Here is a 14192-nt window from a genome sequence, read left to right as displayed (position 1 = left end):
TTCATGGAAGGCTATGTGAGAAGAGACTGAGAGGACAAAGCGTGAGAGAGCAGGGTTAAAACAAAGAGAGGCATCCCATTCAAGGAGATAATACCTATACACACTTAGAGTGATGTAGCCCCCCCTCCCATGTGTCATGGGCATGGATAAGGATGAGCTGACAGAGCCTGCAGAAACCACAGCTGGCCCCTCTGAAGCAGTAGAGGAGGATAGCTGGAAAGTGCCTGTAACAGCGGTCTTCACATCTGGCCCAGATAAGAAGGAAGAACTGCAAGCTGAAAGTCCTCCTGACTCACCCCCATGTGTGACTCATTTAAGGGAGCGACTGCGACAAAATTTAGCAACCAGGCAAAGAGAGGCCAGGCTACAAGGGAGACACTCAGCCAGCCCAGAGTTCTAACAGGAGCCTGGCCGATCATGCAGCTGGCTAATCGGTAGCAACATTTAACTCCATACTCTGGGCAGTACCCTTCGTGGAAGCAACGAGTCAGCTTCATGCTGCTTGCATCCACTCCAGCTCGGCTCTTGCACCTAGGCCTTTGGACCCCCAGGCTTTGGACTTGGCTCTGTGTTCCTGGCTCCTGACCCCGGCTTTGAACTATGCTTCTGGTTAGTGATTTTGGACTTGGCTCTGTGTTTCTGGCTCCTGACCCCGGCTTGGCTTTTGGACTTTGCACTGTCTTCTTGACTCCTGACATTGGCCTGTCCTGGACTCCCTTTGACTGGCACCCCAGCCCATGACACCATGTCCAGGCATGCTGAGTTGCTCACTTCAACTAGTACGAGAATGGCTGGGATGCATTGGCAGCCTCTGCCATGTCTATTTATATCCTGCAATAGGTATTTACTTATTTGTTTGTTTATTATAGCTCTTTGGGCTGATTAAAGAATTTATAATAGATTGATCATAGAAATTGTAGTTCACAGGATTTGGATCTCTGAGGCCTGCCACCTGCTCATATGACCCTTGACCTTCCTGGCTGCTTAAATTTGCCGGGACAAAGGAAGGGGTGCCAGCCTGGGCCTGAGAGCCAGTTGAAGCCTCCTTAAGAGAGGAGGTAGTTGCCCCAGCCTTGAAACAGGCTGTGGTGCACGTCCACTACCAACGAAACCTTCCCTACATTCCTACACCCAGGAGAAATAAATAATTATCTACCACCAGTCTCAAACATACTATTCTTGACCAAAGGGTGGCTGGCTGGACAACTCCCGGATTTCCTGGAAGAAGTGAACTATCTAGATCCTTTCCAGTATGGCTTCAGGCCTGGATATGGGATTGAAAAGCTTGGTCATCCTGGTGGATGATCTGCACTGGTAGATGGCTGGGAGAGTGTGACCCTACTGATTCTCTTGGACCTCAGCACTTGCCAGGGGTGGATATCTCCTGTCCTTCAGCTCTCATTGCCTGCCTCTGCTCCTGCAGCTAGGGGGAGAAAATATACTTAAAATTGCCATCAGCAAAATGGTGTGACATCACTTCTGGGGGAAATCCAGAAGTGACATCACTCCACTCTAGGGATTGCCAGGAACTCTATGGTTTTTGGTGATTCCTGGAGCACAGTGACATAATCACTCCTGTGTTTTCCTTGGAAGTGACATAATGCCATTTGCTGATGGTGACTCCCCATGTCTTATCCCCTCAGGCTCCTGATGCTCGCTAGCTGCTGGCTGTCAACCTGACGTCTTAATGGCTTTTGATATCATCAGTCATTGTGTCCTTCTGGACCGCTGTTAGGAGTGGGAGGGGAATTTCAGGGGAGGGATTTCACTTCATCCAGGAAAACCTGGGGCTGTCCTGCTCAGTTCCTTGGCCTTTGGCATACAAAGTGCTGTAGGGTTCCACTTTGTTCCCTGTACTCTTTAACATCTTCATGCAACTGCTGTAGGGCTCCCAAATCTCACCAAATCGCGGCGGGGGGTCCGCATGTCTTTGCAGAATCTGGCATGCGGGGACGGTGAGACGCGTTGCACTGCCGTCGCCAGGACATGATGCTACGTGTCACTCTGGCAATGGGGCTGTTTGGACTGGGATTTTTGGCAGGGCTGACACCTCTTGACCCGGTCCTCGATGTCCGTCCATCAAGGTAAAAATTCTATCCTTGATGGAGAGACACACATTAAGACCTATGAAATCTCTGGTACCAGAATAATTGGTGGAATTGATATGGCTATACCTATGGCCCATCACTAATACCAGTAATACAATTACAAATATATAAGGAAACAACATCTGGTTTTAATATATGAGTACTAAAGATCTTGTATACAGTTCTATGAATGTGTGTCTATACTATATTGATAATTGTGACCACTGAGGAAGGCCCTTAGGGGCCGAAACGCGTTTGGTCTTCAGTAGGAAAGTGTTTACCCATCATATGTATTAGTATTTGATAAATTTTTATAAGTCTGATACTTAGATAAAGGTTTTTATCAGTATATGTTTTAACATATGTACACCCTAATAAATATTTGTACTTTTATAGTATGCATTGTTAGCTTAGCCCTTTGGTTTGCAGTCTTATCTTTGGTTGAGTTTCTCCCCCCCCTTTCCAGTTTTTATGAATCTCCTTTTATCACAAACTCATTTTCTCCTTTTACAAGCCTTGAGACAGACAAAACATTCCGATCTGATTGAGGTACACACATGCATTCATTAAGGAAGATCTCAACAGCTTCTCCCCCAATATCTAGTACTCTGGGTTTTGCAACTGCAACACCAGCAGTAATTAACGGGGTTGTGTCAGCCTGCAGAAGACTCTCTCTTCTACTTTCATCCAGTTCAATAAAAAGGTCCTTATTATTGCAAACATGTGAGAAAGAACCACTGTCCAGCAACCATAAATTTCTAGTTTGTGGTCCTTTGTTAGACATGACACAAGCAAACTATTTAGAAGACTTCCCTTTTTCTCTTGCTCTGATTCCCGTTGTTTGGTGGAGCACGCCTCTTCCTGCGCTGTTCAACACCCTCCTCTCTATACAGAATCTTGCAACATGCCCAGTTGGTTTTCCATTTGCATGTTTTGATTTCAGCACAGACATCCCTCCAGTGGCATCATTAACAGACCTCTGCAGACCTTTGTCTCAAAGAAAAGACAGCATAAACTGAAGGTCCCGCTTTTCCTATCTATAGCAGCCTTCTGTGTGGCAAATGAGGCTGGGAGACTTATCAATATTTGTTGTTGTTCAGTCGCACAGTCGAGTCCCACACTTCGCGACCCCATGGACCAGATCACGCCAGGCCTTCCTGTCTTCCATCGTCCTCTGAAGTCTGCTCAATTTTATGTTCGTTGCATCTATGACACTGTCTAACCATCTCATCCTTTGCTGTTCCCGTCTTCTTTGACCTTCAATCTTTCCCAGCATCAGGGTCTTCTCCAGTGAGTGCTCCCTTCTCATTTGGTGGCCAAAGTATTTGAGCTTCAGTTTCATTATCTGGCCTTCCAGGGAACAGTCAGGGTTGATTTCTTTTAGGATTGACTGATTCAATCTCCTTGCAGTCCAAGGGACTCTCAAGAGTCTTCTCCAGCACCATAGTTCAAAAGAATCTATTCTTCAGCGCTCGGCCTTCCTTATAGTCCAACTCTCGCAGCCATACATGACTACTGGGAATACCATTGCTTTGACCATGCGGACCTTTGTTGGCAGGGTGATGTCTCTACTTTTTATCATGCTGTTTAGGTTCGCCATCGCTTTCCTCCCAAGTAGCAGGTGTCTTTTAATTTCACGGCTGCTGTCACAGTCTGCGGTGATCTGGGATCCCAGGAACATGAAGTCTGTCACTACTTCCACGACTTCCCTTCTATTTGCCAAGGAGTGATGGGGCCGGATGCCATGATCTTGGTTTTTTTGATGTTGAGCTTCAAGCCCACTTTTGCTCTCTCCTCTTTCACTCTAGGAAGAGCCTCTTAAGGTCCTCTTCACTTTCTGCCATTAGAGTGGTATCGTCTGCATATATGAGGTTGTTGATCTTTTCCCCAGCAATCTTAATTCCCACTTGTGATTAATCCAGGCCAGCCATTTCGCATGATGTACTCTGCATATATATTAAATAAGCAAGGTGACAATATACATCCTTGTCATACTCCTTTTCCTATGCTAAACCAATCAGTTGTTCCATATCCGGTTCTAACTGTCGCTTCTTGACCCTTATACAGGTTTCTCAAGAGACATGTGAGGTGGTCTGGTACTCCCATCTCTTTAAGGAGCTGCCATGGTTCGTTGTGATCCACATAGTCAAAGGCTTTAGCATAGTCAATGAAGCAGAAGCAGATGTTTTTCTGGTACTCTCTTGCTTTCTCCATAATCCAGCGAATGTTGGCAATTTGATCTCTAGTTCCTCTACCTCTTTGAAACCCAGTTTGTACTTATAGCTGTGTTTATTTCGTCTTCCCACAGTTTCACACCAGCATCTTCCAATTCTGAGACTAATGTCATGATATTGCCCAAACGCTTTTCAACGCCATCTCCCTCACCCATTCTTAGGGTGTACAATCTTTGCCTTAAGAACATAATGTTCTTCTGCAACCTATGCTCATATTTAGCTTCCAGAGCATCAAATAAATGTTTTGCAGTTCTGTTTTTTGCTACAAGGGGACTCCTATCTTTGACATTAATAGACAATAGAATAGTTAGTTGGGGTTTTGCATCCATTTTAAGTAAGCCCCTTTTCCAGGTTCATTTTGCAGTAGACAAAACTCAGGTAAAATCTTCCAATTACAAACTGACCAATGACCAGGCTAAAGGTCAGTTCATGAAGCATAAGACCTCCCCCTTCTAACCCGTGAACTTCTGCTTGGTGCCCCATTGGTTCTACCTAACTAACTGTTTGGCGTATACAAACAAACAGGTTAACTCTTTCATGACATCAGGGAGAGAACTCGCAGGTACTGACCTGGGATTTAAGTTGTGTCCTGTCCTTGTCTCACTGAAGGAGCAGGATTGTAGCTTGGTGGTGGGATTGCTGGACTTGAACTTACTGCCAGATAAGTAGGTGGCTTATCTGTGTGGAACTGACAAAGGGAATAATGATCTAATTTCCATGTTAATTTGATTTTTCTCTGTCTGTAACACTGTATACACACACACACTGTCTGGTATTCCCGCCATGTGTCCCCCCCCCTGGAATGTGTAATGCTCCGCATCTGTGTTTTGCTTCTGCTCCTTATCTGCCCATTGGCCTTGAGCGCACATTGCTTTGGCGTGAAGCCTCCGTTCCTCCTGCTCACCCCTGAACTGTTGAACAGTTCCCTGCGCTCTGCACTAATTGCTTATTGGCTCCTAGGTGTCAGCGGGTATTGTATGAATCCACTATAATTACTATTGCCATTTTGTATGCCTCATTCCTGACTCAAAGAGTCTAAGTCAGCTTCACCTTGCTCTGATCAATAAAGCTGAACCTGTTTAAGGACCTGCTGTTGATGCTGAGTTATTGAAGTACCTGACACACACAGCCTTAGTTTGAATATTAGAAGTAATGTATTAGAATGTCCAGTATTTAGTAAGCTGCTTTTCTTTTGCTGAACAAAGCACAAGCCAGGCCTGTGTAGGCTAGAAAAAGTTAATAAACATTCTTTTCTTATCTGTGTCTTCGGCTAAAGCAGTGGTCTTACAATACTAATAGGCCTTGAATGTAGCACTAATGGGAGATATAGGGTAAGGAGTGGGGGCCTGAAAGTGAATGAATTTACGTAGCTTCTTGCTATGCCTCTGGTGGAAGCTCATGTGTTATGATAGCAGGTTCCAAGGAGTCTGTAGCAATTGAGTGATTTGCATTCCTTATCTAAGAATGAGCCTTTTTGTTTGTACATGAAGAGGTCAAAGAAGACCTCTTTGTTCCGTGTCAAATAAACAATTGGAAAATGGGGGGGGGAGCGTGGCTGTTTGTCCCGGAACAAAGTAATGCGCAGCAGCCCGATCAGACGTCCTGTCGAGGTCCCGTGGTTAGGCCGTTAGGTGCCGATCACACAGCTATTCTGCAGCGCGGCAAAGAAGCAGCATGGCGCGATCACACGGGCAATCGCGGCGCGCCGCTTCCGTGGCAAACGGGATTTTTTTTGTCTCACTGAAGTTTGCGCATGTGCATGATCATTTGTGCGCATCCTGTGGAGACTTAAAAAAACATCTGGTTTGCAATGGGACATGGGCGGGTGCTGGATGCCACGGGTTTCCAGCGGAAACGCGATCAGACGCCCACCCTTGCCCGCGTTTTCCGGAAACTAGTACATCGTATGTGGTGGTTTTTTACTCCGCATCTTTGACAACAAGCCAAGGGTTAGCCACGGGTGCACTACGCTTCCCAGATGTTGCGGTGGGATCGCGCCCGGAAAATCTGCCTATCATCCGTGTCTTCAGCGTGCCAACTTCTCCGTGTGAGCGGGGCCATACATGAATAAAATACAATGTAATATTACCCCTAGTTGGGGTCAGCCAATGAATGTATGCCAACTCAAATTATGCCCCTTTATCTGTCACCAATGGAAATTTCTTACCTTTGTCTATGTCATTTTGGGTATATAAACTTTTGCCCTTCCTGATCTGAGCCAGAAAGCAGCTTGGTTTTGTAGGCAATTCCTTGCTTAGCACTGTTTTCCCGTTTATTGCAATAAACATTTTAGTTATTCTTCTTCACTTGGACTTCACTCATGTTGTTCTTCATCAGGCCTGGGGACACATGAGCCACGATTTGTGGAACATCTGCCTACTCCCAGACAAAGCAGATACTCCCCTAGAAACCTACCTAACCACTATGTTCATATTCTGAAGCTCTGCTTTGAGTGCCTTCACCTTCTAAGGAGAGGTGAGTGGCAGCTCAAGACAGGGCCTTCTCAGCCATGGCTCCAAAAATATGGAACTCTCTCCCCGGGAATTGTCTGCCCCCTTCCATCACTTTCTTTCACCAGCAAGCGAAGACTTTTTTGTTTCATTGGGTGTTCCTTCAATGACTCCTTCTCGTCCTTGTGTTTTAATTGCTGTCTCTGTGTTTTGAAATTTGTATAACTTCAGGTTTTGATTAGTCTTATAGTGTTCTGCTTTTAATTGTTAGCTGCCTTGTTGGCCCGGATTGGGCAGAAAAGCAGGAGATAAATGTGGTAAATAAATGATATTAATTATTAAATAGTTAGAAATTAAAATTTTAATAATGATTGAGTGTATTAAATTGGTGCATAGATAAAACAATTCAATCCCAAATGGAGTTATACCCTTCTGAGCCCAGTACATTTAGAAAATCACTGATAAAAGAAGAGTTCCCTGTGTGAGACCAGCAGGAGAGAGCACACCTCTTCTAAGATGGAATTTGCACTTGCGATTTTTAATAAAGTTAATTCTGGGGGTGGGGGGCTTAGTCATCAAACAGACCTGCTGAATCAGACCTCCTATTGTATGCAGTGTCGGGTTTCCCACTATGACTAACCAGATGGTCCCTAAAGGTTCACAAGCACCGGTTTGGCACAGAGGCCAAAGCTTCCCCCATCAGGTTTACGTTTTGTATCCCTCTAACAAATCCATATAAGACAGCTGTAATTTAAAAGAACAGGCCGGGGAGAAGGATCGCTTTATTGGATGCAAGGTTGTTTGTGCCCATTTTATTCTTATTATCGTGCCGGAGGGGGTGGCGATGCGATCTGTCCCCCCCGGAAGGCTGCAGGAGGGCGACAGGGCGCGCGCGCTCCCTCCCCGCAGCAGGGATGTTGCAGCTCCTCCCATTAACGGAGCCGGCCGATGGGCAGAGCTGGAGGCCAGGCACCGATGCTGAGCTTGCGGCCCGCTGATTGGCGCGCCGGGCCGTGACGTGGCATTGGCACCACCAGCCTCCCCGCATCAGCATCAGCCGCCAGCATCACAATCCGGCCACGCCCTGCCGGGCCGCCGCCGCCTCCCTCCGCATCCCCTGCTGCCGCCCGCCCTTTGCAGTCAGCTGAGAGCCGAGCCCGAGCGCAGCTGCGGGGACCCGAACGAGCAGAAACAGGAGCAGCGGCGGCAGAAAGGGGACTCCCCCCCCAAAAAAAAGAGAGGAGCAACTGGGGCGCTATGGCCCCCGCCGGGCTTAAGGCTGTCGTGGGGGAAAGTAAGACATGAAACCCTTTTCATTTCCCCCCTCTCTCTTCTCGATTTAATGGCGGATGAGAAAAGACTATTAGGGCCCCCCCCCCAGCTTGGAGTGCAGGGATGGATGTTCAGAGATCTGGATTGTGCAAAAGATTGCGTGTGTCTGTCGCCGCTTTTGTGTGTCGCCCTTTCCCTCCTTCGGGAGCCAGTTTTGCTATTTAAGGTGAACATTTTTTTAAAAAACTGTTAAGTATTCGATATCAACCCTATTAACTGTTGGTTTGGTTAATAGATGGGGGGGGGGGTCAAAGCAGAGCAGAGAGAGGATAGCAGCTAAATCTGAATTTGGGCAGAAATCCCCACGGCCTCACTGGGGGCAGGAGGAGAGCCTCAGGGAGCTCGAGGAAACCCAAGCAACCCCCTGATGGTGGATGGTGGGGGGTGGGAGGCAGAAGGTGGCTGCTGTTGGCATTTTTCTGCAGTGTCCTGTCTAGAGGAGGAGCTAAAGCGCGGGGCGGGGGGCAGCGTTGTTTTGCCCTTGTCCTCCCCCAGTTCCGGATCTTTGCCTGGTCTTTAAGTGGGGCGAGGAGGAGACCCTATGGTAGAATATTTTTCCTGTTTAAATCGGAAGACATGACAGAGAGAGATGTCAAAGTTGCTGATGAAAAGAGGGAGGGGAGGGTGGGATTTATGGGTTAGAAAACATATTGCAGGATGGACAATATATCTCGCAGCCTGAAATATGTATATCCCCTTGGATAATCAGCACAGATTGAGAAATCTCCTCGCCTGGTTGGTTTTGATGCTGCTTGCAGAAATCCACTCTACAACCCCCCCCCCCCATACACTCTGGAGAAGATCTATTCCAAATCCTGCAGTGTCAGTGCAAAGCATTCTGGTTGTTATTTTCCTCCCCCTCCCCACCTTCTTGTCTCTTAATAATATCTCCTGTCTTGCTTTCTTCCCCCGCCACCCCATAGGCAAATGCAGCCCAAATTGGGGGGAGGGGGATGCCAGTGAAATCTCCAGTGAAACTGTCTGATCCTTAGAATGGAAAACACATAGGGTTTTTTTCTTTTTCTTTGGTAAAGTGGGGAGCTCTAGTTTTCTTCATGCAGATTACTCTGATTACACCAAAGGTGGGGGGGGAGAGGCCAGGCTTTGCACACGGTTCTGGAGAAAAAAACACTGTTTTGGTTCTTTTGGTGCGTGTGTTGGTGGGGGCTGTCTGTCACTATGTGTTAAAGAATATTCAGAGAATTCTGTATAGTGGGGGGGGGGGGTTGGTTGCTACTGCAAGATGGTTATATGTTGGGAATTTAGCTCGATTGTAAGCTTATTCTGGTCAGGTGAGAAAACAGCAGAAAACGAATCCTTCGTTTAGATGATGGAGTTAAATCCTCCCAGCTTGTGGTTGGATGAACCTATAAATAGGGGAGGAATACTGGCTAAAATTTCTTAAAAAAATTACTCCATTAAATTACTCCATTAAATTACTTTTAATGGAGGTTTGTTGTGATGGCTTCACTGGGCCCCTTCCCCTTAAGCCATTACAGCTAAGTCCTATTTAAAAGGCAGATGTAAACAGAATATTTTGAGGATTTTTTCTTTAAACAGCTGGTTAATACTATATACTGTTTTGCTTTCCTCTAGAAATAAGAGCAAAGTATAGATGAAAACAGATGTAAACATTAAGGGATGGGAAACTTTCTACATCTAGGAATTAGCCCCTCTGGTGTTTTCCGTGTGGGTTCAGTCCTACAGTTGAGGTTAGAGCTTAGAGGAATGTCGTGATGTGATTTGGGTTTTTTTTTGGGGGGGGGAAGAATGATCCTCTTATATTTATAGCCTCTTTTGTTCCAGGAAATCACCTGCCCAGAGAGTTAATCCCAATCTCTACACCATTCTCTATCTGTCTGTTCTTTCTCCCAGCTTCTAAGTGGTACTTAGGTGCTGGAAGGGGGACAGGCAAGATACCCCCCCCCTTCTTTGAGGCAGGACAGGATCCCACCCTTCCCCTGCCTTTACACTGTAGTATTTCTATTTGACAAATTCAGAAATGGGGAAAGGAACTGGGAAGAGCTTTCCCTTTTCTGTCCCCTCTGAAATGCTCCCTGTTAGAGTGTGTAAAAGAGAGACACCTTGGAAATGGAGGGACGGTCGTGACCGTGAAGCAAACAGCACGTGGGCCTATCTACGGCTGCTGTCTTTGACGCATCACCATGCCTCGTACGTTTTCTGCTTGGGTACTGTGTACCTTGACAGGGGGGGGGGGGAATGTTTGCGAAAGCAGTGCAGTCTTTGTGATCAGTCTCCATGCTGAAATTGAAACAGAGGAGGCCTTTTTGTTTGCAGCTAAAAATAAAAATGGGACTATTGGACCAAACGTAAAGCTCTGTTCTCTGGAGTTTTCTAAGCTGTATTTTATTCCTCCCAAGTGCTTTTTTAAGGTGGGGTGAAGTGAGGAGGGATGGATAATAGGCCATTTTCCCGATACTTGGATGCATCTGCCCATTCCTTGGTTTGATCACCTGAGGCCCTACTCCCAGTGCAGGAGCTTTGGTGTGTATAAAGTGCCCTCAACTCACAGCTGACTTATTATGGTCACCCCAGCAAGGGGCTGTCAGGGCAAATGAGAAGCAGAGGTGGCTGGCCATTGCCTTCCTCTGCAGAGTCTTCCTTGGTGGTCTCCCGTCCCAGTACTAACCTTGCTTAGCTTCTGAAATTGGACAAGATCAGACTATACTGTGCCACCTTCCCTCTGTGCAACAGAGCTTAGGGGGTGTTAATTGCTGATCGGGTCTATTTTGTGGTGCTATCTTGACAAAAATATCTATCTGGAACCCAATGTCTTCTTAGATTTTTGTGCCAAGCATTTGGTTAGGAACATCATTTTCTGCCTCTTTCCCCCCTTTCCTGTTGCTAGGTTAGGTTGGCAGGGGGGGGGGAGGCTGTTGTGTGTTAAAAAAACACAGCAATATTATATGTTGTATTGTAAGACACCTGGGAATGGAATGTTGGGTTAAAATTATTTTAAATAAATAGGAATTCCCTGCAAAGTTGATATAGCATGCCATAGGAACTTAAGATGTTTATGGCAACTAGTACTCTGAGTCATGACCTCTCTGCCCAGTTTCCTATGTTGACTTGAGTTGGTGTCTGATGTCCAGAGGTGCCTTGACATGGCCCTTGACCCATTCTACCTTTTTGGTTTTATTATTACCAGTGCAGCGATTTATGGTACTTTTGGAGTGTCATTGCAAAGACTAAGAAAGGATGGATCTGAGGAAGGGAAGTTGTACATTCCTAGTCTTGATTTCCTTTCCTCTGTTGGTTTTGTGGCTTCTGCCCCGATCTGTATTGTTGTCTGTCTGTGTACCTAATGTATAATTTATATAATTTTTACTGCTGTTCTAAGTGTTGCATTTTAGTCAACTATTTCATGCTGGGTCTAACAGAATTTGTAGGCTGTTGGATAATTTTTATGCTCCTTTTTTTTGTTTTTAACTGTGAATTAACAAAACACCCCATAGAGGCAAGACCACCAAATGGGAGAAAGAAACAGAAATGGACAGTAAGGGCCAGGAGGCAGATCCTTTATTCCACTGTGTGGCTCCTACCACATTGTGAATGGTTAACCCTTCATCAGAGGAATGTGACATGACTGTTATGAGTTGAGGTTTGCAATTACTGCTGCATCTGTTTAGATATTGGGGTTTTCTCCCTCCTTTTTCCTGTGGTTTTGACTGTATCCATTTATTTTTAATTCTCCCAAAATGTATTTGATTTTTACCCCACCTGTTCTTACAGGGACTCCTGGTGGCATATGTGTTTTCTCCACCATTTTGCCCTCACAACCCCAGTGAAATGGGTTAAGCTGGGCCGTAGAAGCAGAGCAGTGAATTGGCTCACAGTCATCCCCAAGCTTCATGGCAAAATAGGGCAGCCTGGCTTCAAATCCCCCATCATAAGCTGACACCCCAGCCTTCCTCCATACAGGAGTATTGGGCAGAAAAGACCTGGGTTCAAGATTGTAAGTCATCTAAAGAATTTCCAAGGAGTGTGTGGGATAACTTGTTTTTAAAATGATATATTCTATTTCTTTCATGTGGCTAAACCAACCATTATACTTCTGTGTATGCTCAGAGGTTTTCTGTCTTTCATTCCCAAGCTGAACAGTGGAACACCACAACTTTAGTTGAATGTAACATTACTGGCATAGGAACATTTCTCTGAGGATGTGGGACCTCCACCACAACCTCCACCACAACCCCCTCGCCCCTTGATTCTTTCCTCCATGGCTGTTGTGTCCAGAGCATCCATTCCAAAGTTTCATCTGATTGGTCAGTAGACGGATGTGGCTCAGTTACCATGGCTTCCTCCTGCAAAGCATGCAGTAGAATTGGGGAAAGCCTTCATATCTAGCTTGTAGGCTTTCTATAGGAGTTGGAATAGCCACTGTGGAACACTGGATGCTGGATGAGATGAACCGTTGGTCTGATCCAGCAGCACAGTTGCTAAGGCTGATCCTCCCCTACCTCTGTTTGCTCAAAGTCCTCTTTCAGTTGGCTCCTGGAGATAGCACTCAGGGCCATGAATGCATTTCAGAGCTTGCTTTCAATACCACAAGGGCTAGAAACTTGGTTGATTTTAAACAACAAAGCAAGCAAAGGTTCTTGGGCTGCTGGATTCTGTACCAGAGAGAAAGTGTGGCTCTTCTTGCCATGAATGCAAAATTCATTTCAGAACTCCCTCAGGCATTTGTTAAAACAGCAAAGAAGGAAAAATGGGGCTGGTATCGTCAGAATGAAAGCTTCATGTTAAGGGGACCACTCGGAAGAAATCTGCCACCATTTCTCCTTCCGGCTAATATTCAGCAGCTTGCTACCAACACTTAATTTTTGAACAGGTTCTGAAACCAACTTTTAAGCCACATCTGTTGCCAGCTCTGGCCCAGTAAATGGCTGGAAATTTGGGGGCAGTGCCTGTGGAGGGAGGAATTTGGGGAAGGATTTCATCTAGGATCTGTTGTGTACCATAGAGTTAGCCCTTCACAGCCAGGCCCCACCTGGAGGCTGGCAACCCTATTCCTCTCCTATCCTAAAAACTGCACAATATTCCAAGGTGACTGATAGCTGCAGGGGACTACTGATTGGTAGGGGCTTTGCACTCTTGTCTATGTTCAGATAAGAACATAAGAAGAGCCCTGCTGGATCAGACCAATAGTGGCCAACCAGTTCCTCTGGACGGCCAACAACAGGGCACAAGAGGCTGATACTGTCTCCTGGCTCTGGGATTCAGAGTGCCGCTGAATGTGGCGGTTCCCCTAGTCACCATGGCTAGTAGACACTGATAGACATATCCTCCATGAATCTATCTAATCCCCTTTTAAAGCTGTTTATTCCTGTGGCCATCACTACATCCTCTGGCAGTGAATGCCACATTTTAATCACTCTCTGTATAAAGTAGTATTTCCTTTTGTCCGTCTTGAACCTACTGCCCATCTGCATCATTGAAGACCCTCAAGTTGTAGTATTTTGGGAGAGGGAGAAAATTTCTCGTTGTTAATTCTCTCCATCCCATGCATTGTTTTATGGAGATCTGCTATATCCCAGACTCTTCAGCCTTTCCTCATAGAGAAGATGCTCCAGCCCCCTAATCATTTTGGTTGTCCTCTGACCATCGCTTCTCGGCCTTTTGGCTAAGATCAAGTGTGTAGTGTCCTCCTCTGACCTTTATCCAGCTCTGCAATGTCCTTTTGGAGATATGGTGACCAGAACTGTACACAGTATTCCAAATGGGGCTGCACCATAGATCTATACAGGGGCATTACAATATTGGCCATTTTATTCTCAGTCGCTTTCCTAACATAAACTTTGCCCTTTTCACTGCTGCAGCACACTGGGTCGACTCTTTCATTGAGCTATCCACAATGACCCCGAGATCTTTTCCCCTCTCAGTCCCAGCAAGTTCAAACCCCATTTAGCCTATACTTGATGTTGTACCTTGCCTATTTATTACTAATGATTTATTTCACCAGGTCTCAACAGCTGAGCCCCAGCTTAAGCCAAATTCTGCTTGTCTTCATAAGGCTCACTGTTGTGCCCCGTGGACAGTGATCTAGTTCTGAACTATATGCCTGGACT

At 46.0% G+C, this 14192-nt stretch overlaps 1 protein-coding gene across 1 annotated transcript in view; it reads left to right on the top strand.

Annotated features, from left to right (window-relative positions):
• Nucleotides 1-7916: 7916 nt before the first annotated feature.
• Nucleotides 7917-14192, top strand: part of STXBP1 (syntaxin binding protein 1) — a 69930-nt gene continuing 63654 nt past the window's right edge. Inside the window, exon 1 of the mRNA XM_015421160.1 lies at nt 7917-8065. Coding sequence (XP_015276646.1) covers nt 8029-8065 — 37 coding nt within the window. The 5' untranslated portion in view covers nt 7917-8028. The remainder of the gene's footprint in view (nt 8066-14192) is intronic.

Source organism: Gekko japonicus, unplaced genomic scaffold, assembly GCF_001447785.1.
Source record: "Gekko japonicus isolate JY-2015 unplaced genomic scaffold, Gekko_japonicus_V1.1 scaffold40, whole genome shotgun sequence".
Lineage (NCBI taxonomy): Eukaryota > Metazoa > Chordata > Lepidosauria > Squamata > Gekkonidae > Gekko > Gekko japonicus.
The sequence above is the reverse complement of the archived record's forward strand: the minus strand, read 5'-3'. Positions and strand labels throughout refer to the sequence as shown.